This window comes from Aquarana catesbeiana, linkage group LG04 (genome assembly GCF_042186555.1).
Source record: "Aquarana catesbeiana isolate 2022-GZ linkage group LG04, ASM4218655v1, whole genome shotgun sequence".
In the NCBI taxonomy this organism is placed as follows: Eukaryota; Metazoa; Chordata; class Amphibia; order Anura; family Ranidae; genus Aquarana; species Aquarana catesbeiana.
In genome coordinates, this window is record NC_133327.1 from 635818019 (window position 1) to 635842044 (window position 24026).

At 44.6% G+C, this 24026-nt stretch overlaps 1 protein-coding gene across 1 annotated transcript in view; it reads left to right on the forward strand.

The window, feature by feature from the left end:
• Positions 1–24026, forward strand: part of USH2A (usherin) — a 1400924-nt gene that overhangs the window by 1330695 nt on the left and 46203 nt on the right. The window contains exons 69-70 of the mRNA XM_073628975.1: positions 318–494; positions 5249–5332. Of these exons, the coding sequence (XP_073485076.1) occupies positions 318–494; positions 5249–5332 (261 nt within the window). The remainder of the gene's footprint in view (positions 1–317; positions 495–5248; positions 5333–24026) is intronic.

A 24026-nucleotide genomic window follows, 5' to 3' on the forward strand; every position in this document is an offset into this window, starting at 1 on the left:
ATTGGTGCCAGCAGCCCAAAAGCTATGTCCTGTCTTCTTTACAGGTATGGTTTGCTTTAAATTTTGCATAGGAACAAGTTTGCTTTCATAATTAACAGTTTTATATTTTCTTCTTTATAAACTCATTCAACTTTTTTTTTAAACAAACTTTTGAGGCAGATAGAACCGCTTGCTGTGGAAGTGGTTCTATTTTCACAGCACTTACAGTAAGAGTCCTTTCCACATGTGGAAGATAATCATTAAATTTAGAATCTTGTGTGTTTTCGGGTTTAATTACTTCTAATTGATGATCCATTTGAATTATTTTGTTGTTTTAGAGCCGGAATACAAAGCCATTTTTAATGTGTTGAGTAATATAACAACAATATTTGTGGACTGGCGGCTCAGTTTTCACCTTCATGGACAGCTGAAGGAATTTGTACTAACGGAGAGAGGAGAGCGTCTGTACAGTGGACTAGACACCAGTGTCCACATTCCGAAGACCTCAGACAAAAGTGAGTGTTTAATGTGTACTCTGCTGGGGCTTCCTTCCAGGCTCTCATACTTCTTCATCTTGCCTCTTGCTTCATCTCTGAGGATGCAGTCAGCAAAGTTAAAAATCTTGACATGCATGTATTGAGTTCCTTGTCATTGTCATGCAGGTTTTGGTTTATTTCCACCAAAAAACAATCAATCAAGCTCACCATAGTGTGTTATTATAGGCAGCAATGGGAAGATTACCTGTCATGCAGTATGATAATGTCATGAATATGAGAAGGACATCTAAAGAAGCTACAAAATGAAGTCTAGAGTAGGGACAAAATGGAGCCCTAAAGTTCAGATCCAGGAAAATGTAAAATGATCCACTGCAGTGGGGCTACGCCTGCACTTAGTTGCTCATTTCCTCTAGGCGAGAGCTATGGATCCTGGTTTGGTCTTGATGATGTCCGGACCCCACTAGAGTGTGGTGGAGAAGAAGCTGTGGGGAACAGAGGACCGAGTAAGTAAATATTCTTTTTTGTTCCCTTGGACCAAAATGAGCAATTAACCCTTGCAGTGCAGGCACAGACCTATGCAAAGGACAATTTTTTGGTTGTCCAGAGTTGGGTTTTAACCTCTTGATGCCAGCCTCATTCATATATGCAGCCACTCGGCAGGTAGGCCTGAACACCGAGCAGCCGCATATATGCGGCCCTGTCTAAACCACTTACCGCGATGAGAGTGCGATTCCTGCGCACTCCCAGCGCGGTAGCCGGCAGGGATCAGCAAGCTCCCAATACATACTTACGATCAGGAGCTTTCCGATCATGTGACCGCTGTGACAGTCAAGAACAGCGGTCACATGACCCAAATGCCCACTTCAGCCTCCCGGCTTTTAGAACTCTTAAAGGGCCAGGAGGCAGTCGGCGCAAAGGGGTTAAATGTGTACATGATAGATGGAGCTTAAAGGGTCAGTTGACTCCAAATTAATAATACAGCTAGAGTTGGAGCATTATGGACTTTTTTTTTTACATTATCATGCTTCAATCAGTTTTTATTGAAGATGTACAATAAATTAAGTGTTGTTAGAGGTTTATACAGTTTTTGAAATAAATGGGAATTGTGCGCTGATATTTTGTTCACAGAGTGACATTGGGCTCCATTCACAGAACCAGATCACATGGGGTTATTTAAATTGGATGTGGTAAATAAGGAACCGGCAGCCACTGGCATCCTTAACAACCAGTAAATAACCTGATTGTTAAGGAGATGGCGGGTGGCCGCGCGTCCTTAACAACTGATGAGTCATCAGCTGTCAGCTGGACTCTCAACTGACAGCTGAAATTAAGCAGGGCCAGGGCCAATGACAGCAATAGGCAGGTCAGGCAGCTGCCTAGGGCGCCAGGGTAGGAGGGGGGCAAAATCCAGATCCCCAGCCACTCGCTGGAGATTCAGATTTTTAAAATACCTGTCCCTCCAGCACCAACTAAAACTTCCACCCTGTGCCCCATAGAAGAGAGGACAAAGCATGGAAGCTTTTGTTTGCCTGCAGGGATCGGGGTGTGAAGCGCAGGAAGGGATCCCGGGACGCAGAGCCTGGTCACCGGGATCCCGGGATGCAGAGCCTGGTCACCAGGATGCAGAGGAGCCCTTGCCATGAACAGCTCTCCCAGAGGGGGTGTTCCCAGTACTGTGGCCGGACACTGGGCTCTCTGCTCCGTTGTCTCCCTCCTGTCTTCAGGTAAGGTGTGTGTGTGCGGGGACAGATCTGTCCCTGATCTACTGAGAGGATCCTGGACTGCTCAGGAGAGCACCGAGTACACAGAGCGCTCTGCTGAAAGTTCATGGAGAGTGATCGGTGCTCTGAAACATGTAGAAGTGGAGTGTTCTGCAATGTATAACTGATCAGTGTTTAGTGCTCTGCAATGTATAGATGATCTGTGTTCTGCAACATGCAGAGGTGCAGTGTTCTGTAGGGTGTAGATGATTGGTGTTCAACAAGTAGAGGTTGAACGTTCTGCAATGCGTACACGATCAGTGTTCTGCAGGGTATAGATGACCAGCCTACCCTACCCTAGCCTGTCTATATACTACCCTAGCCTGTCTATATACTACCCAAGCCTGTCTATATACTACCATAGCCTGTCCATTTACTACCCTAGCATGTCCATTTACTACCCTAGCATGTCCATATACAAACCTAGCCTGTCTATATACTACCCTAGCCTGTCTATATACTACCCAAGCCTGTCTATATACTACCATAGCCTGTCCATTTACTACCCTAGCATGTCCATATACAAACCTAGCCTGTCTATATACTACCCTAGCCTGTCTATATACTACCCAAGCCTGTCTATATACTACCATAGCCTGTCCATTTACTACCCTAGCATGTCCATATACAAACCTAGCCTGTCTATATACTACCCTAGCCTGTCCATTTACTACTCTAGCCTGTCCACATTCTACCCTAGCCTGTCCATATACTACCCTAGCCTGTCTATTTACTACCCTAGCCTGCCTATATACTACCCTAGCCTGTCTATATACTACCCTAGCCTGTCTATATACTACCCTAGCCTGTCTATATACTACCCTAGTCTGTCCATATGTCTCCAGAACACGGCTGGCATGAGGAAGCATGAGAAAGCGAGCGGGTGCCGCCGGAGGCGCAGGTGCGGGCCTGTGGACCACGGCTGAAGAAATGGAGAGCTGCCACAAAAATCTCCAAAACCGCTACCTCCACCATATACATGGGCAAGACAAAGCGGGTGGGATCGGGGGCGGAGCCAAGGGGGCAGAAACATGGGGTTTCACCTAGGGAGTCAAAAACCCTTGTTAATGTTAAATGTTAAAAAGAAAATGGCGTGGGGTCCCCCCCCAAAATCCATACCAGACTCTTCTGAGCATGCAACCTGACAGGTCAGGAAAGGGAGGGAACGGACGAGTGAGCGCTCCCCACAACCCTGGGCAGGGGGCTTATCAGAATCTGGTAGCCCCCCTTTAACAAGGGAGCACCCAGATCCAAGTCCCTCCTATGTGAATGAGTAGGGTGTACCCCTACTCATCCCCCCCAAAAAAAATGTGTAGTGTAAAAAATTTTATTTTTGACAAGTCCTTTATTTAAAAAGAAAATGTCCCCTCGGTGTAGATCCATCGTAAATCACTCACCGCAGGTTTCACTTGCCTGGCGAAAGGGCCCTGCGTGGCTCCGCAACTTTGCCATATGTGTACCGTGTGACCATGTGAATAAAGCTTTGGACCCTTTTGAGGAATCCTTTGTGTGCTGATGACATTTCTACACTTTAATTGTCTACTGTTTCCAGCCGGTGGTCATTACAGCACCCAGCATTACTACAGCCATTTTCAGGAACGCGTGCACAGGGAATATTACGCTTGATTACGGTTCTATGTGCAGTACCATCCGTATGTCTCCAAGCCACCTGCCTCACAGGAATTCCCTGATGGGCAAAAAAAAATATGGTATTAAGCTATTTTCTGTGCTGGTGCAGATGTTTTTCATTGATTAAAAAGCAAAAAATACCACATTCATAGCTCCCAACTGTCCCTGATTTCGAGGGACTGTCCCTGATTTGGAGCAATGTCCCTCTGTCCCTCTGTCCCCCTCATTTGTCCCTCATTTTGGTCTGATTTATATAGTTGTATGTAAAATGCACTTTATCTTTCAAAAAGTGTTTCCCAGTGCTAAACCTTTCATCCAATTTTTAAATTGCTGCATTTGTAAATTTTAAGAGCCAATATAAATGAATAGTAGTGATAAAAAAAAAGCCCTTGTGGATTCAATTAACCTCTTTTTTTGGTTAATTCTCCTTTGAGGGGGTGTGGCAGGGGGGCGTGTCATATGTCTATATGCGTTTGCTAATAGGTGTCCCTCATTCCTATCTCAAAATGTTGGGAGGTATGCACATTGGCCACTAGATGGCAATAAGTATTATAATAATTTTCTATGATAGCGCCATCTTTTGGCCAAATGTGATATTTTCCATTTTAAAACAATGAAAAATGTTTTGACCAGCATAGCAAATAGACTTATAACATTCATTTTTTTGCCCCATTCATACAGAAATGTACAGGCACTTTCCCTGGGCAATTTGAAAATTGATTCTTGATTAAGGCGTTTGCCTAAAAACACTATATACCCGTATTTATCGGCGTATAACACGCACAGGTGTATAACACGCACATTAACTTTAAGAGGGAAGTTTCAGGGAAAAAAATAATAAATTTTAAATAAGGAACTTTGAAGCAAAATAAGGGCCAGTGCCCATCTGCAGTCTCACCATTGCCACCAATGCAGTCCCATCAATGCCCATCTGCAGTCTCACAAGTGCCATCAATGCAACCTCATCAGTCCATATCAATGCAGCAGCCTCAACATTGCCATCAGTGCAGCCTGATTGATGCCCATTTGCAGCCTAGAGGGGACAGGACGAGCGCCGAAATATTATATACAGTGAGAATCTCCTATGATAGACAGAACAGTGGTCCAATGGCGGCCCAGGAGATGGGACTTCCTATTACAGAGGCCGCCAAGTAAACAGGAGATTCTCACTGTATGTAATCTGACGGCGCTCATCCTGCTCCCCTCCCTGTCCCCTCCGAGGCATCTAAAATTGAAGTATTGGCGTATAACACGCACATGCTATTTGCACCCGATTTTTAGGGTGAAAAAGTGAGTGTTATACGCCAATAAATACAGAATATAATATCTCTATGCCATGAAGGTGTTTCAACTGATAAAATAAGTAATTTGTATTTTTTCCAGCATTTTACTTTCAAGTGAGATGCACAACAGACATGGGAAGTGTGAGCACCCCGACTGTAAAATATAACTCAGCCACTGGACTGGGTAAGTAGCTGCTTATTTATAATTGTTTGTATTAGAGAACACACTTACCCATACCTTACCTACCATACTTACACAATTACCCATGTATGTATGTATGTATGTATCGTGTGCAACTCAGTTTACATGCCGACGAGGACTGTGAGCAGGCAGGTAGGTGTATTTTTCTGCAGAAGAGACATTGCATGTCTCTTCTGTGATAAATAGCTTGCTTGCTCGCAGCTTTTGTAGCATGCCTTCAGTTCCACTTGAAGGGGACTGGTAAAAACATGGCTCAACCCTGCAGGGTTTTTTTTTTTTTTCTTACCGCTTTCCAATACAAGTGCAAACGATGCCTAAGAGAAAGCACTTTTACCAGTCAGTCTCTCTTCTGTAGAGAAGCTAGCCTCTTAGCTGTAACCTCTCAGCCATCCATCTGTCTGTCTATGGTGCTTGCATTATCTTTATGACTTCCATCAACGCGGTTATATGCAGTTATCAGTGAGCGCCGTACTATGCAGCAGGATCCGGTGTTTATCCTGGTAAATGAAGATGCCAAATAAAGGTTAGAATTACTCAGGCAGAGGATGGCAGAGGGAGCATGTAAGTCAGCTTCTGACATATTCTATTTGTGGGCATGAAGGGGGAGTGTGACACGTCCCTCTGTAGTCAGTGTAAAGATTGAGCTCTACTCATTTCATGTCTCATGAATCAGTCTCTTTTACAGCACCTCTCATATGAAAGGCTTCTCTCCACTACAGCCAGACAGAATAATAAAGAGTCCACGGCCCCAGGAAGGGGCTTCTTTTCATTTTGGAATCTTCAAAAGAAAGTTGGACAATAAATTTATTTTCATTTACCAAGCAGAAGGCGTCAGCCAAACATGGATGTGGGATCTGTGCGGTGATACAGCTGTTTACCTGCCGTAGTAATAGCCCTGGTCTATTGGCTTGATAAGATTCTTTAGGATGGATCATGAATTATCAACACCTATATCTTGATGTTGTGTCATTGTGAAACAGGGCTGTGATCTTTTGGCAGCTTCTCACCAGATGAGATATTTTTGTTAAAGCATAATAAACCGAAAAGCAAACATTTATAATATTGCAGCTTACCAAGTCTTAGATGGCTGCATTCGTTTTCTTTTTTATGCTTTCTTTCTTTTATTTTCCTCTGGTAATTCAGGCTGCAAGTTTCTCCAGCAGAAAATATTAGTTTACAGGGATAAGACAAACCATTTAACTCCTCTGTCAGAAATTTTGCGAGGAGAAATTGGTCGTGGCTGGTTTATGGTGAAATTATGTTCTTTCCTCCTTCTGGATTATGACCCCAACAGTGCTCACTGGAACATTCAGAAATGTAGAAATCCTTCTGTAACTAATGCCATCAGTATGTTTTGCAACAATAAAGTTGCGAAGGTCTTGAGAGAGCTCTTTGCTTTTACCCATCATGAGATGTTTCTTGTGTGACACCTTGGTAATGAGACACCTTTTTATAGGCCATCCGTTGAGACTGAACCAGCTGATATTAATTTACACTGACAAGGGGCGGGATTGCTTTCTAATTTACTGATAGATTTCAGCTGGTGTCTTGGTTTTCCATGCTTTTTTGCACCTCCCTTTCTTTGTGTGTTCAATACTTTTTCGCGGAGTCATTCCATTTTATTACACATAACTTCATTTCTGAACTTATTTGTTTTGGTGTCTTTGTATTTTATGGTTGGACTGCATGGGTTGTTACTGACATGTGGTGAAATTTTCATGTCAATAGCACCTTTGGAAATTTACAGTGCCTTGAAAAAGTATTCATACCCCTTGAAATTTTCCACATTTTGTCATGATACAACCAAAAACGTAAATATATTTTATTGGGATTTTATGTGATAGACCAACACAATGTGGCACATAATTGTGAAGTGGAAGGAAAATGATAAATGGTTTTTACATTTTTTTTACAAATAAATATGTGAAAAGTGTGGTGTGCATTTGTATTCAGCCCCCCTGAGTCAATACTTTGTAGAACCTCCTTTCACTGCAATTACAGCTGCAAGTCTTTTTGGGGATGTCTCTACCAGCTTTGCACATCTAGAGAGTGACATTTTTGCCCATTTTCCTTTGCAAAATAGCTCAAGCTCTGTCAGATTGGATGGAGAGAGTCTGTGAACGGTAATTTTTAAGTCTTGCAACAGATTCTCAATTGAATTTAGGTCTGGACTTTGACTGGGCTATTCTAACACATGAATATGTTTTGATCTAAACCAGGCATTACTAAATGGCGGATCGTGGGCCAAGTCCAGACCTCGTCAATGTTCCGTCTGTCCCCACCCTGGTTGCGCCATTTAAGATCTGCTTTTTTGTCTTCAGCCGCTGCTGCCTGCTGGCTCTGTTGTCTTTACGGAGCTGACATCGGAAGAGCAGCACAGCAATGCAGGGAAGGTGTGGGCTCGCCCAGTTAACTGATTGGTTGCTAGAACCGCCCTGCATTCTAACAACCAATTAGTTAACTTAGGGCAGGTCCCGCCCTCCGTTCATCCCTTTGCTGCACTTCCCATGTCAGCTGCTGTGCCTCCTACTGTGCTGTGCCTCCGATGTCACCTACTGTGCCCTGTGTAAGGTAAGACAGGGAAGAGGGCACTATTAATGGTATGAAGGACAGAGGGGGAAAGGATTAGAAATTGTAATGAAGGAGGAGGGGTGGTATAAAAGGGAAGCAGGGCAGTAATGTGAAGGAAGTGATATGAAGGGAAAAAGGGTTCTACAAAGGGGGTGAGGACAGTTATGTGAAGGGGGGTGCTATAAAGGGGGTGAGGACAGGAATGTGAAGGGGGTGCTGTAAAGGGGGTGATGACAGGAATGTGAAGGGGGTGCTGTAAAGGGGGTGATGACAGGAATGTGAAGGGGGGTGCTATAAAGGGGGTGAGGACAGTTATGTGTAAGGGAGTGCTATAAAGAGGGTGAGGACAGGAATGTGAAGGGGGGTGCTATAAAGGGGGTGAGGACAGTTATGTGTAGGGGAGTGCTATAAAGTGGGTGAGGACAGGAATGTGTAGGGGAGTGCTATAAAGAGGGTGAGGACAGGAATGTGAAGGGGGGTGCTATAAAGGGGTGAGGACAGGAATATGAAGGGGGCTGAGGATTGTGGTGTGAAGGGAGGATGCTATCAAGGGGTGAGGACAGGAATGTGAAGGGGGAATATAAAGGGGGTGAGGACAGGAATGTGAAGGGGGGCTGGGAACTGCAATTTGAAGTAGGGGTGGATATAAAGGGGGACTGCAGACAAGAATGTGAAGGTGAGCTGAGGACTGTAATGTGAAGGGGGGATGATGTGCAGCGGGACTGAGAACACTGATGTAATAAAAAGGATTGTGATGTGAAGGATCTGAGGCTAGCTTAGCTTCACACTATTGCGTACTGCCTGAAGGCAGCCCCTTTAGTGCAGTGGGCTGCCTTATAAGCAGAAACGCAGAAAAATATGTCCCTTTTTTAAAAAATGTTTATTGTGCCCTACCAAGCTGCATGGTACTGTGGCACCATGCGGTGTGGAACTCGCAAAAATGCACCAAAATTGCCATTGTGCAGAGGTGCCATTGAGAGTCAAACATGATTCGGACCTAGGCTAGAAGAAAATTTTACTGACTGGACCTTCATGAATTTTAATTCAATACCCCTGATATAAACCATTCCATTGTAGCTCTAGCTGTATGTTTACGGTCGTTGTCCTACTGAAAGGTGAACCTCCGCCCTGTCTCAAGTCTTTTGCAGACTCTAACAGGTTTTCGTCTAAGATTGCCCTGTATTTGGCTCCATCCATCATCCCATCAACTTTGACCAGCTTTCCTGTCCCTGCTGAAGAAAAGCTTTACCACAACATAATGTTGCCACCACCATGTTTCACAGTGGGGATGGTGTGTTCAGGGTGATGTGTTATGCCCTGTACACACGGTCGGACTTTATATGTGCGATCGGAGCTTGTTGTCAGAAATTCCGACCGTATGTGGGCTCCATTGGACTTTTTCCATCGGAATTTCCAACACACAAAGTTTGAGAGCAGGCTATAAAATTTTCCGACAACAAAATCAGTTTGCGTAAATTCCGACTGCGTGTGGACAATTCCGACGCACAAAGTGCCACGCATGCTCAGAATAAATTAAGAGAAGAAAGCTATTGGCTACTGCCCCGTTTATAATCCTGACGTACGTGTTTTACGTCACAGCATTCAGAACGATCGGATTTTCCGACAACTTTGTGCAACCGTGTGTATACAAAACAAGTTTGAGCCAACATTCGTCGGAAAAAATCCATGGATTTTGTTGTTCGAATGTCCGATCGTGTGTACAGGGCATTTGTTTTTTCCGCCACAGCATTACATTTTTAGGCCAAAAAGTTACATTTTGGTCTCATCTGACCAGAGCACCTTCTTCCACATGTTTGCTATGTCCCCCACATGGCTTCTTGCAAGCTGGACTTTTTATGGCCTTCTTTCAACAATGGCTTTCTTCTTGCCACTCTTCCATAAAGGCCAGATTTGTGGAGTGTATGACTAATAGTTATCCTGTGGACAGATTCTCCCACCTGAGCTGTGGATCTCTGCAGCTCCTCCAGAGTTACCATGGGCCTCTTGGCTGCTTCTCTGATTAATGCTCTCCTTGCCTGGCCTGTCAGTTTAGGTGGACGGCCATGTCTTGGTACGTTTGCAGTTGTCCCATACTCTTTCCATGTTCAGATGATGGGTTGAACAGTACTCCTGGTTCAAAGCTTGGGATATTGTTTTATTTATAACCTAACCCTGCTTTAAACTTCTCCACAACTTTATCCCTGACCTGTCTGGTGTGTTCCTTGGCCTTCATGATGCTGTTTGTTCACTAAGGTTCTCTAACAGACCTCCGCGAGGGCTTCACAGAACAGCTGTATTTATATTGAGATTAAATGACACACAGGTGGACTCTATTTACTAATTAGGTGACTTCTGAAGGTAATTGGTTCCACTAGATTTTAGTTGGGGTTATCAGAGTAAAGGGGGCTGAATACAAATGCATGCCAAACTTTTCAGATATTTATTTGTAAAAAAAAAATGAAAACCATTTATCATTTTCCTTCCACTTCATAATTATGTGCCACCTTGTGTTGGTCTATCACATAAAATCCCAATAAAACACATTGACGTTTTTGGTTGTAACATGACAAAATGTGGAAAATTTCAAGGGGTGTGAATACTTTTTCAAGGCACTGCATTTACCTAGAAAAATGGTGATGTGTTCAATACGTATTTTACCCGCTGGATGGAGTTAAGTTTTGTTGATAGGTTTAGGGTTTATGTGGCTAATGTAGGCCGTTGAACGTTTAGCTAGTTAAGGACCGAGCCTATTTTTTAGACTTGGTGTTTTTTTTTTGCTAGAAAATTACTTAGAACCCCCAAACATTATATATATTTTTTTCAGACACCCTAGAGAATAAAATGGCGGTCGTTGCAATACTTTATGTCACACCGTATTTGCGCAGTGGTCTTACAAGCGCAATTTTTTTTTTTTTTTTTTTAAATACACTTTTTTGACTTAAAAAATAAGACAACAGTAAAGTTAGCCCAATGTTTTTTTTTTTTATATTGTGAAAGATAATGTTACGCCGAGTAAATTGATACCCAACGTGTCACGCTTCAAAACTGAGCCCACTCATGGAATGGCGACAAAATTTAACCCTTAGAAATCTCCATAGGTTTAAAAATTTCTACAGTACCAATCTATTCACATGCTGATCCGAATGCAACAGGTTTTTCTGATTCAATAGTTCTTTAATAATATTTTCAACAAAGTAAACAAGAGATACATTTGATACAACATGTCAGATGTTCCGACTGGAGTAATCAAAATCAAAGCCGAGGAAGTAGGATTAAGCAATGCATAAACAGTCTTAGAATTTGGACTAGACAGCGGTGAATCATGTATAGTATTTCAACATATTAACTCCAGACGGGAGGGGGAGGATAAGGGGTGAAGGGGGCACCAGCTAGGTAGGCAACTTTCTACATCTTAGTTTGGGGGTGGATAGGGGAGCAAAGAGGAGATGTAAAAAAAAAAAAAAATGGGAGGGAGTCGTGATACAATGAGGACATTAGGTGGTAACAGAACACTTTGGATGTGCGAGCCAGGCTGACCAATTGTACAAAAACTTTTTCATACTTAGATTTTTTTCTAGCAATTAATTTTTCCATTTCACATTGAAGATTTAAATCTGCAATTGTATTGGCAATGGATGGGGAATATGAGGTTTTCCAGAGTTTGGTGATCAGTTTTGCTGCGAGTAGTAGATGCACTATCACTGCTCGTGACCTGGGGGGGAATGTTGCTATTCCAAGGTGTAGTAATGCTAGTGAGGGATTAGGGACTGTTGTAACCTGAGATATGGTGGAGATGCAAATATTTGTTTCCAAAATGAGCTTAAGGATCTGCAAAACCATAGGATGTGTGCTATACTACCAGCACTTACACAAGACCTCCAACAGGTAGAGGGATGTCCTGGGAAGAATTTGGAGAGACGGTAGGGTTTAAGATACCACCTGTGTATTGTTTTTTGGTATGATTCCCAGTGGTTAGAGCAATGGGAGGCTGTGAAGGTGTGCTTGAAGGCCCGTGTCCACATGTCAGGGGTGACAGTAATATTTAGTTCTTCTGTCCATTTTGAGAGAGAAGGTATTTGGGAGTAGGGTCGGTTGTCATTGAGTGCATAGTACATTGTGGAGATTCCGTGTTTAGGGTATGTTTTGTATGTGTAAAAGTTGTGGATTGGTTCAGGTATTTTGGCCTCAGTGGGGATTTTAGCGGTTCGAAGAAGGTGGGAGATCCTCATGTAAGTAAAGGCTTTTGTGTGAGGGAGGTTGTATTCAGTTTGGAGGTTCGTGAAAGTTCTTAGAGTGTCTTTTTTGTAGAGGTCTGAGATACTACTGATCTTGTGTTGCTGCCAGGTTTGCAGGTTAAGGTTTGGCAATTGCGTCATTAGCATTCTGAGAGAAATTGGAATTGTGTGGGACGGGTGAGCTATGGATGTTATCTGAGTGATTTTCTTCCAGACTGTCAATGAGGCCGTGATTGTCGGGGGTTTTAGCATTGTTTAGGAGGAAACCCCGCTGATGTGCTCAGGAGTATATCACGCAGAGTATTCAGTTTGAAAGACGATGCTTCCATGATCGACCAAGACTTATTGGGATTTGGGTGCCACCAGTAGTAAAGCTGGTCCAGGATGGAAGCATAGTAGTAGGTTTGTATGTGAGGAAGTCTTACTCCTCCTTTTTTGTGATGTCTGGTTAGAATGTAGTGAGCGCATCTGGGTGGTTTAGTTTCCCATACATATCTAGAAAGTTGTTTTTGTATGGAGGTGAAGAAGGACTGGGGTACAGGTAAGATTACTGTGCGGAATAGGTAGAGTAGCTTGGGGAGGATTAGCATTTTAAAGGAGGCAATCCTTCCTAGTTTTGATAGGCCTGTTGTGCGCATTTGGATTAGTAGTTGGGGGAGCAGTTTTTGGAAGGTACGGTAATTGAGACCATAGAGGCTAGGTAGTGTGGGGGCTAATTTTATCCCTAGGTATGAAATAAATTGCCTCGTCCAAGAATAAGGAAGAGTGTCTTCCAGGAGAGACTGCTGTCTTTGTGTAAGATTAAATGGGAGGATTAGGGACTTAGAGGAGTTAATTTTATAGCAGGAGGCATAGCTAAACTGAGTAATGATGTCTTGGATCGCAGGCATGGAGTGGACTGGATTTGTGATCAAAAGTATGACATCATCGGCGAAGAGGATTATTTTATGTTCCATGTCATTGTGCATGATGCCTGAAATGCGCTTGTCCTTTCTAATCTTTGCCGCTAGGGGTTCCATAAGTAGGGCAAAAATGAGAGGGGAGAGCGGGCAGCCTTGGCGAGTGCCATTAGAGATCCCGAATGGTTTAGATAGGGTTCTGTCAGTTAACACTCTAGCTGAAGGGTTTGAATAAAGTGAGAGTATGGCAATTTGAAACCAGCCTGTGATTCCAAATTTGGATAGTACTGCCTTCAGGAATCCCCAGTGCACCCTGTCAAACGCCTTCTCTGCATCTAGAGATAGCAGCAGAGAAGGCGTTCGTGTTTGGGCGATCTGATGGATCAAATTAATGACCCTTCTAGTTGCATCCGGGGCTTGTCTGTCTGGCATAGAGCCGACTTGTGTCCGGGTGCACTAGAGAAGGAAGACACCTCAGCAATCTAGATGCAATGACTTTGGCAAATATTTTGATATCCGTGTTGAGGAGTGAGATAGGTCTGTAATTGGTCGTAGAGTTAGGGTCTTTATCTGGTTTGGGAACGGTGGTGATAATTGAACGCAGCATGTCAATCGGTAAGGAACCAGAGGTGGCAGCAGAATTGAAGAGGTCAGTGAGGTGGAGGGGTGAGGAGCTTGGCGAAAGTTTTGTAGAATTCGTTAGTGTAGCCATCTTCCCCAGGTGATTTGTGGAGAGGGAGAGTATTAATGGCTTTTAGGACTTCTTCGGTCGTGAATGGGTGGGAAAGCTCCTCTGATTGGGTAGGGGTTAAAGTCGGGAGATCGATAGCAGATAGGAAGTTTTGTATGCTTTGGTCCATTGGTTGAGGAGTAGTTATATCATTTGAAAGGTTATAGAGGGAGGAGTAATAGTTGCTGAAGGCGTTAGCTATATCCTGTGGGTTTGTTAGGAGTTGCTTGGTGGTAGGATGGTAGAGGGAAGCTATTTTGCTTTTAACGCGTTGAGCTTTGACCTGTCGGGCTAGTAAGGCTCCAGTTTTATTACCTAGGGCATAATAGTTGGCTAGTAAATTTAAGGTTGTTTTCAAATTTAAATAGTAAAAGTGAGCATAGTTTGTGTCGCTGATCTAGGAGCTCAGTGGCTAATTTGTGGGAGGGAGTCAATTTGTTTTGGTGTTCTAATTGTGCGATTTGGGAAAGGACCTCGTCAATTTGCTTGGACCTCTGGTTCTTAACATTTCTGTGAAGTTTAATTAGAATGCCACGCATATAGGCTTTATATGCCGACCAAAGTATAAACTTATTAGTGTCCGGTTGGTTGTTTGTTTTAAAATAAGAGTGATGCTCAGTGGTGAGTTTTTGAACATTGCTGGGATCGGAGAGTGAAGTGTCAAGTCTCCATATTCAGGTTGTTCTAGGCCTACAGTTACCTACAATAAGGGAGATAGGTGCGTGGTCCGACCATGTGATGGATCCATTTGCGGAGTTCGTCACGTCTTGTAGGGTGAGTTTGTCAACAAGGAAGAAGTCAATACGGGAGTATGAGAGTTGAGAGGAGGAGAAATAGGAATAGTCCCGCTCACTGCTATGTTGGCATCTCCACGGATCATAGAGATTGTTCGCTCGGAGAAAAGGGTTTAGAACAGTTCGATGGTGTCTAGTTGTGGACGTAGTATCCAATTTTGGGTCTCCAATGATGTTGAAGTCGCCGCCAATAAGAAGCCTCCCTTTTTGAAGTCGTGCTACTTTCTTGTATAGTTGTTTATGGAAGTGCAGTTGTTGTTTGTTTGGCCCATATATGTTAATCAGAGTGTAGGTGACTTGGTTAATGTCACAGATGAGAATCAGGAAATGGGCGTGGGGGTCTGCGACAGATTGATTCAACTTAAATTGTAGCGTGCTCCGTATGGCAGTGAGGACTCCACTTTTCTTCTTCTGGCCTGAAGCCAAAAAAACTTGGTCGTAGTTTTTCAGGGTGAATCTGGGAGTTTCATCATAAGCAAAATGGGTTTCCTGCACTAGGAGGATATCAGCTTTTTGGCTATTGGCTTCTCTGAGCAGTGCTGATCTTTTCTGTGGAAAGTTTAAGCCCCTGGCATTAATAGAAACAATTTTGAATGCTATTCTGGGGGAGTGGATGCAGGGTGGATTGTCCCCAGGTGTAGATGGCGATTGGTAGATGTAGGGTGATTTGCTAGTCCGGCTCTGTGTGGTCTGGACAACGTGGGTTTTGCTTGTCCAGTCGAGATCCAGGTATTGCTTGGTGGAAGGGTGGGTGGTGACTGGCTGGTGCTGGGTTCGGGTGGAGGGTCTGCGTTTAAAAAGGGAGAGCCCAGTAACAAGAGGGATCTGGGCTCAATATGCAGAAACAACTGCAAACAGTCGGTGGGGGAGAGCGATCTGTTGTTCACAACGTGGGACAGGGATCACTGAACAGGCAGGCAGGTACCGGATAAAGGCGCTGCAGTTTTCCAGCCATTTGGTGGGTGCAGAGAAGGGTATAGGTTGCAGCTTTCAGGCATCTGGAGAGTCTCCACCTGTCTTCATGCGTGATGGGAGTTGGTCAGTAGGGCACGGTATGTCCTCAGGGATGATGTGCCAGTTTCTCAGGAGTGTAAGTCCCATAGAGAGAGTACGCACTGCATGGGTTTTGTTTTGGTGTGTGATGAGTAGTTTAGTGGGGACGCCCCATTTATATGGGACCTTATGATTCTGAAGTGCTTTAGTTATAGTCGCCAGCTGTCTGCGATTTTCCATTGTTGCTTTGGATAAATCAGCATATAGAGCGATGTTGGTGAAAGGATCAGGGAGTCTCGCTGCTCGTTTAGCTGCGTACATGACTTTTTCTTTTACTCTGAAAAAGTGGATGCGGGCCAAAACATCCCTGGGAGTGGAAGCAGAGAGGTGAGGTGGCTTGGGGAGTCTGTGTGCCCTGTCAATTTCCATGTCACGGGTTGTCAGGTCAGGTAAAAGGGCACGCATCAGGGACTGCAGGAATTGTACTAGATCCGATTGTTGGATCGACTCTGGGATATTACGGAATTTGATATTATTTCGTCTGGATCGGTCTTCCAGGTCTGCGAGCTTCAGATTAATTAATTGGAGTTCATCATCATGGTCCGCAAAGCCATCCACTAGCTCATTATGTGCAGACAGTAAGTCCCCTATTTTAGCTTCTATTTGTGTAATGGCCTGATCATGCTGATTTACAGTAGTAGCTAGTGAGGAGACAGCAGTGGATAAATCAGTATATAATGTTTGCCTCAGTGAGAGCAGCATGCTCTTCATTGTGTTTTCAGACAGTGGCTGATCTGAGGCAGGGAAGGCATCCAGCACTGATGATTGCTGTGGTGGGGGGAGAGAGAACAGGCAGGGAGCTGTGACAGGCTGGATCTGCTGTGGCTCTTCCGTTCTGAGCCTAGTTTTAGCAGGGCTGGATGTTGTGGGTGAGTTAGGAGGAGAGCACTCACCCTGAGGGTCAGAAGACCGGTGGAGACCCGGAGACAGTGTGAGGCGCCGTCTGTGATGTGAGGAGGAGAGCCGCACCGACATTTCACGGCCGCTTCCGGCGCCATCTTGGCCGCTCGCCAGGCCTGGCGAGGCATAATAGGCAGTGAGTTTCCTGGGGAGCTTTGATGTCTGTCTATACGCACATGAATTTTAATAGCATCCCAGTCTTAGTGCATAGGGTTCATTATTGAGTTGGCACATCCTTTACAGCTATAACAGCTTCAACTCTACTGGGAAGGCTGTCCACAAGGTTTAGGAGTGTGTCTATGGGAATGTTTGACCTTTCTTCCAGAAGCGCCTGATGTGGCACTGATGTGCAAAGTGTGGGCCAACTCAATATTGAACCCTAAGGACTAAGACTGGGATGCCATTAAAGTTAATGTGTGTGTAAAGGCAGGCATCCCAATACTTTTAGTAATATAGTGTATGTTATGTAAAATACACAGGCTCAGCCACCCCTGTGCAAGGGCCCAAAAAAATGCCCTCCACTTCCTGTCGTGTCTCCTGTACAGGAAATTAAGGGAACACTCCAAAATTGGATGAGGTCAGAAAAACGAATGTTGTTTTAACCATACCATACTCTATTCAAACTAAAAAGATATACAGAATATTCAAACCATTGTTTTTTTTCTTCAAGGCTTTTTTTTTCTTTAACCTTAACATGGTGATCCTGCCAAAGAGGCCCCATTCACACTTGCAAATGGGGACATTACAGATTACATACGGGAGAGCAAGCGATTAGCTGCGGGACCCATCAGCCTCCCATTGCTTTCAATGGGGATTCTGCCCTCAGCTAACTGCCAGGAACTCCTTCTGGGTCTCCTGCATGCTGCATGTAATCAGTAATGACCACATATGCAAGTGTAAATGGGGTCTTACACACTTCTTGCCCTAGGGTGACAATACACACCCACTTGTACTAAATCGATGGAGGAGCAGCATTGAAAACTCCAAGGATCCAGAGTATTGTATTGCACTCCAAAAAAAATCTAGCTTTATTGGAACAATAAAATCACTTAAGTACAGTACCTAGACACTGTGGGAACAAAGGAAATGGTCGAAGGGTTTCATGCTTACTCAGCACTTACTCATGATGAAATGCATTGACCCTTTCCTTTGTTCCCACAATGTCTTAAGTGATTTTATTGTTCCAATAAAGTTGGATGTTTTTTTTTGGAGTGCAGCCGTCCAGGTCTTTTGGAGTTTTCCATGTAACGGTGGCAGACTTCCAATGTGTAGCGGCCTGTTGTCTGTGGAGGATCAGTGTTGTTACCCAAGCAAAGAACTACAGGGTATCTTCCCCACTTTTTCCATAGCAAAGAGCAAAGGTAATTACTAGGCTAAAGGAGTTGTAAAGGCAGAAGTTTTTGTTATCTTAATGCATTCTATGCATTAAGATAAAAAGCCTTCGGTGTGCAGCAGCCTCCCCCAGCCCCTTGAATACTTACCTGAGCCCCATCTCTGTCCAGCGATGTCCAAGAATCCCTCGGCCATCCGAGACTCTCCCTCCTGATAGGCTGAGACACAGCAGTGGCACTATTGGCTCCTGTGGCTGTCAATCAAAGCCAGTTCACCTATCAGGAGAGAGGGGGCGGGGCCGAACAGCAGCTCCATGTCTGAATGGATATACGGAGCTGCAGCTCGGCTCGGGTGCCCTCATAGCAAGCTGTTTAAAAGTCAGCAGCTACAAACACTGTAGCTGCTGACTTTTAATAAGGACACTTACCTGTCCAGCGAGCTCGCGATGTCAGCCCCCCCCCCCCCCCGAGGCCGATCCCTCCATCGGATCGGCTGCCGGCGCCGCCATCTTAACGAAGGAAAAACAGGCAGTGGAGCCTTGCGGCTTCACTGCCTGTTTCCTACTGCGCATGCGCGAGTCACGTGGCGCTTTGTGAATGGCCCCATTGTGTTCTGGGACACACACATGTCCCGGAAGGAAACGGGGCCGCTCGCCGAAGAGGAGGAAGCGTCGTGGAATAGGAAGAGGGAGATTAGGAAGACTGCCTAGCAACAGGGGTTTCTGGTAAGTAATTTTTTTTTTTTTTCAAATGTTTTTTTTTTAACTTTTTTAAGAATATTAATGCAATTTTTTTTTTTTTAGGGTGGGCCTCCGCTTTAAGGCTGCAGCAAAGGCAATGTGCTGTTAGTTTACTACATCAAGTTAAAAGCTTACTGGATTTTTGGCAGGATCAATGGGTATTTTGCATAAAATGCTTTAAATGGTATATGTAATGGACTAAAAGGAGGCAAATAGGAGGAGAAGTTCATTGTCAGGGGTTACATATCCTTTAAATAAATAAGGGCAACATAGTTAAAGCAAACTGCTCTGCTGAAAGAGCCGGTTTCACTATCACCAAGACGTATTTCCAAATGTAGAGTACACGGTGGGAGAAGGCTGCCGTTTATCAGCCAGATATGAGGAGGGGTATAATGACCTATTAGTAACACGATATATGGAGATGCAAATGTGCAGCCAGCCATAACGATGGAAAATAAATATGTGCAGATTAATAACTAGCAAATAATAGGGCTGCGCTGTATATGGGAGACAGTCCAGGAGCCGGAATAATAGGGGGCTATTGGAGCGGAACAGTATAGAAGCTATTTATAAGAGAAAAGGCTTGGTGGGACAGGAAGCTGGTAAAAGAAATTTTGCTCTCCCTGGTCTCTGCAGAGGAAAGGACAAAAGCTTGTGGATGGGTTTTAAAACAAAGTGACGGTGTATGTTTGGTAAGGTGTTCATTTTCTTCCATCACTTCTATTTTATATATATATATATATATATATATATATATATATATATATATATATATATATATATATATATATATATATATATATATATACAATTTTTGACATGCTTTCTATGTATTATTTTTTAAATCTTAAAGCCCAACTAAACTTTCTGCTAAAATCAGCTAAATATATTCAGAGTGCATTACAACAAAACATGTGCAAAGTCTAACCATTTGTTTTCTTTAGAAAGCAGACACAGCCAGTAAAAAGCCTTTCCCCTGCCAGCATGCTGCAGAGAACCTGTGTGGAAGCAGTGGTCTCTCTACAGTGGTCTGACATGCTCCCTGCTGAGTCCAATCTGTAGGGAGCATGAACTTTGTTGATTGCTGATCAATAGGTCTAAGTTAATAGGGGGTGTGTTGTAAGTCATAAGTCAATAAACTTAATTTTGCAAAAGTATTAAAAATAAGCATACGAAGGAAAAAAAAAAAAAGTACATTTGAGTCCCAACCATAGGCGTGTGCACAGGGTGTGCCGGGGGTGTGCCCAGGCACACCCTAATCACCCCATGTGCATTAGTGTTATCGCTCTGTGTAGCAGCAGGAACATGGGAAAGATCTCCCTCTTACTGGCTCTGCCATATGAGAAGTGTCTATGATCTTCTCTTTCACTGTGCCAGCAGGGAGATCAATGTGCCGGGGGCATATATATGTAGGCACATACACATGCATGTGTGTTTGAGCTTAAGAGTGCACACCCTAATGCAATAAGCTGCGCACACCTATGGTCCCAACTATGCTTCACACCTACAGTAGCCATACATGGTAAAATAAAACTGAACAATTGATGTCCATGATGACAAAACTATACAATCAGACGTTAGTCAGGCGAAACAAAAATGTCATGGCCAAGGAAAGAGAGCCAGATAGCAACAGTTTCGATCAACCCAAGTTGATCGGTTATGGTGGGAAAAAAATAAACCATACAGGGTCAATCAATGACATTTTTCCTTGCTTTTACATGTAGATCAATCATAAGTGATTCACAAGGACACGAAAGATGCCAATTTTCCAAAACGTCTTTCAGGACAGCACCCAAGAGATCATGGCTCCTCCTCCCACAGGAAACACCTCATCAATTAGGTCTTTAAATTGGAACCCTCCACGTTGCTCATCAGTTTTTTGTGTTTCCTCCAGCTGGAGGAACACCTCTGGTGGGAGCCATGATCTCTCAGGTTTATCCTGGGAGACACAGGTTCTCACCTGTTAGGTCTTTTAGGCTAGGAGAGTGAGCCTCCCACTTGCCTCTTAGATGGATGGTCCCGTGGGCTCCCTCTCCCTCTTCCGTGCTTGGGGAGAGCCTGTACGTCCGGGGGTGCTGCCTCCAAATTTTTTTTTTAGCCTGACAGGCGGCCGTCCTCTGTTCCCTTCTGCAGAGGAACGAGCGGTGGCGGACGCCATGTTGCTGGTGGCAGAAGAGCGCTTCAGCCACATCCTGTAAGGGGAGGAGGCAGCACTTCCGGGTCGGCGCGTGCGTCATTTCCGGGCGCAAAGCGCAGTGGGAGAGGGCAGGGTCACCTGGCGCCTTATTTCACCACGCACCGCAGACAGCTATGGATAGCGATGCAGCGGATAAGGGGGCAAGCCAAGGCGCCAGCAAGGCTAAGGTAAGGGACTGTGTCCTCTATTACCCTGGGCCGTTTTCTCCTGTGGGGGGGTTACTCACCCTTTCCCCCCCCTTCCCCCACCACCCACCCCTCCCTCCACCCCCTCTACAGGTATGTTGCAGTGGCTAGATTTAGTATATAGGCCCTACAACAGGGGATTAGGTGGTGGTGGCTTGCTGGGCACATGGAAAATGAGATGTTATCTTCCTTAGTGCACCTGGGTGTATTATTTGCGCTGTATTACAGCCTTTTAAGCGTGGTTCCATGTCTCTTTTCTATTTGTCCAGGCCAAAGGTTCTGCCCAACCAGTCAAGAAAAGGTGCCCTGTCTGCAAAGAGAAATTAAGCGATGCTTGGACCAAAACGCTTTGTGCAGAATGCATTACAAATTTGGTCAGGGAGGAGACTCCATCCGTATGTGGCGACTTGGTGTCAACAATAAAGGATGAGCTCCGGGCCACCTTTCAAGCTTTTAGGTCAAACCTAAGAGAGGAGCCAGGTCCTTCTAGGGATTCTTTGGTTCCACAGCCATCTTCAGAACCCCAGAGTGGTTCTCAAATAATTTTTGGGGGTCCGATATCCCATGACGTTTCTCAAGGGTCCGTTTCCCTCGCTCCAGATGATACAGATTCTGAGGAGGAGGAAAATGAATCAGATGCCGCTTCTAAATATAAATTGTCGCTAGAAGAGGTGGGAGGACTCCTGAAAGTAATCCATGCCACTTTGGGGATAGAAGAGGAAAAGAAGGAACTCTCCCTGCATGACCGCATGTATGCTGGTTTAGGAGATTCAAAAGGCCGTTCTTTTCCAGTCCATTCAATTATCACTGATATGATTAAAAAAGAGTGGCTGGAACCTGAGAAAAAGCCTTTCTTTTCCCGGGCTCACAAGAAAAGATTTCCATTTGAGGAAAATCCAGATTCTATATGGAATAAGGTTCCAAAATTGGACTCTGCCTTTTCTCAGGTCTCTAAGTCTACGGACCTCGCCTTTGAGGATATGGGCACTCTGAAGGAGCCCATGGATAAAAGGATGGACCTGCTTCTTAAAAGAACCTGGCAATCAGTGATGCACAATCTGAAACCAGCAATGGCAACAACCTGTGTTGCAAGGAACTTAGATCACTGGGTTAACCAGTTGAAAGCCCATGTCATAGCAGATTCCTCAAAACAGGAGATTCTAGACTCTTTTTCAACCCTGTCTGCAGCAATATCATATAATGCGGATGCGTCTGCGGAATCTATCCGCATGTCAGCAAGGTCAGCAGCTTTAACTAATTCTGCCAGAAGGGCCTTATGGCTGAAGACGTGGCCAGGGGATGCTGCATCTAAAAATAGACTGTGTGGTATTCCATTTGCAGGTGATCTGCTATTCGGTTCAGAGCTAGAGTCCATTCTTGACCGTACGGCGGATAAGAAAAAGTCGTTTCCGGTTAAGAAAAAACAGGTGCAAACCCGTAAGCGTTTCTTTCGGCCCCAAAAAGGTCAGCAGGAAGGAAAAACGCAGGGCAAGAGGAAGTCATGGTCTTCTCAGAAGCCCAAAGGTAGGGGTGGAGTGCTCTTCAATCCTCCTGCGGCCTCCGCAAAACCACAATGACTCCTTCAAGGTCGGGGGAAGACTCCAGGAGTTTCTTCCTCAGTGGAGAGCCATTTCCTCAAATCAGTTCGTTGTGAATATGCTCTCCCAGGGGTATGTGATAGAATTCACGGAAGAACCTCCAGGAAGATTCCTGGTGACAAACGTCCCAAGGGATGCAGTCAAGGCTTTCGCCATGAAGTCCCTAATTCAGGAACTGAAAAATCAGAAAGTCATTGTTCCGGTCCCAGCAGGGGAGTTCTTCCAGGGGTTCTACTCACATGTTTTTCTGGTTCAGAAACCTTCAGGAAAGTTCCGTCTTATCCTGAATCTCAAAATGCTGAACAAATCAGTAGAATACAGAAGGTTTCGGATGGATTCAATATTTTCAGTAAGAAACCTCCTGTATCAAGGGTACTATATGGCATCAATAGATTTACAAGATGCCTACCTCCACATTCCTATTGCCGCCAGGTCGCAGAAATATCTGAGGTTAGCACTGAAAGAAGGGAAGAAGGTGGTACATCTGCAATTCAGAGCACTCCCGTTCGGTCTGTCGTCATCCCCAAGGGTCTTCACGAAAATAATGGCCCAAGCTCTGGCACCTCTGCGTCTAGAGGGGATCTCAGTTATTCCTTATCTGGACGACCTGCTGTTTTTTGCCCAGACCAGAGAAGGTCTTCAAGAAAACTTGCTCAGAGCCCGTGTTCATCTAGAATCCATAGGGTGGATTTTAAACCTTCAAAAATCAAATCTGATTCCCTCACAGGAAGTGTTATTCCTAGGTTTCCGCATCAACTCTTTGGAACAAAAAATTTTTCTTCCAGAGGAAAAACAGAAAAAGTTGGTACAAGTGGTGTCATTGCTACAGTCCAATCAATTTCTGTCCATCAGGAAGGTCATGTCAGCATTGGGAACCCTGACCTCTTCCATACCGGCCATCCAGTGGGCAAAGCTCCATTTCAGACCTCTGCAAAGTTTCCTGTTAAAAACTTGGAATCACCAGCAGGATTCGCTAGATTCATTAGTGAAGATCCCTACTTCAGTAAAAAGAAGTCTGTGGTGGTGGAAGAACCAGACAAGTATTCAGAGGGGCTGTTATGGACCTTCCCAACTCAAGTGAGGTTGACAACAGATGCCAGTTCCTGGGGTTGGGGGGCTCATATGAGCGGCCGGTGGGCCCAGGGCTCGTGGGACACAAGAGATGTGCTGAGGTCCTCAAATTGGAGGGAACTAAAAGCTATAGAGATGGCCTTACTGACCTTTGCGAAAGAAGTCCAGGGGCAACATACTCAGATCCTGTCAGACAACGCCATGGCGGTGGCTTACATAAACAGACAGGGGGGAACCAGAAGCAAAGTTCTGCAAAGCTTGGCAAAAGGCATTCTCAGTTGGGCAGAGCTCCATACTCTATCCTTATCCGCGGTCCATTTAAAAGGGACCCTAAACAGAGTAGCGGACTTCCTAAGCAGGAACCAGATATTA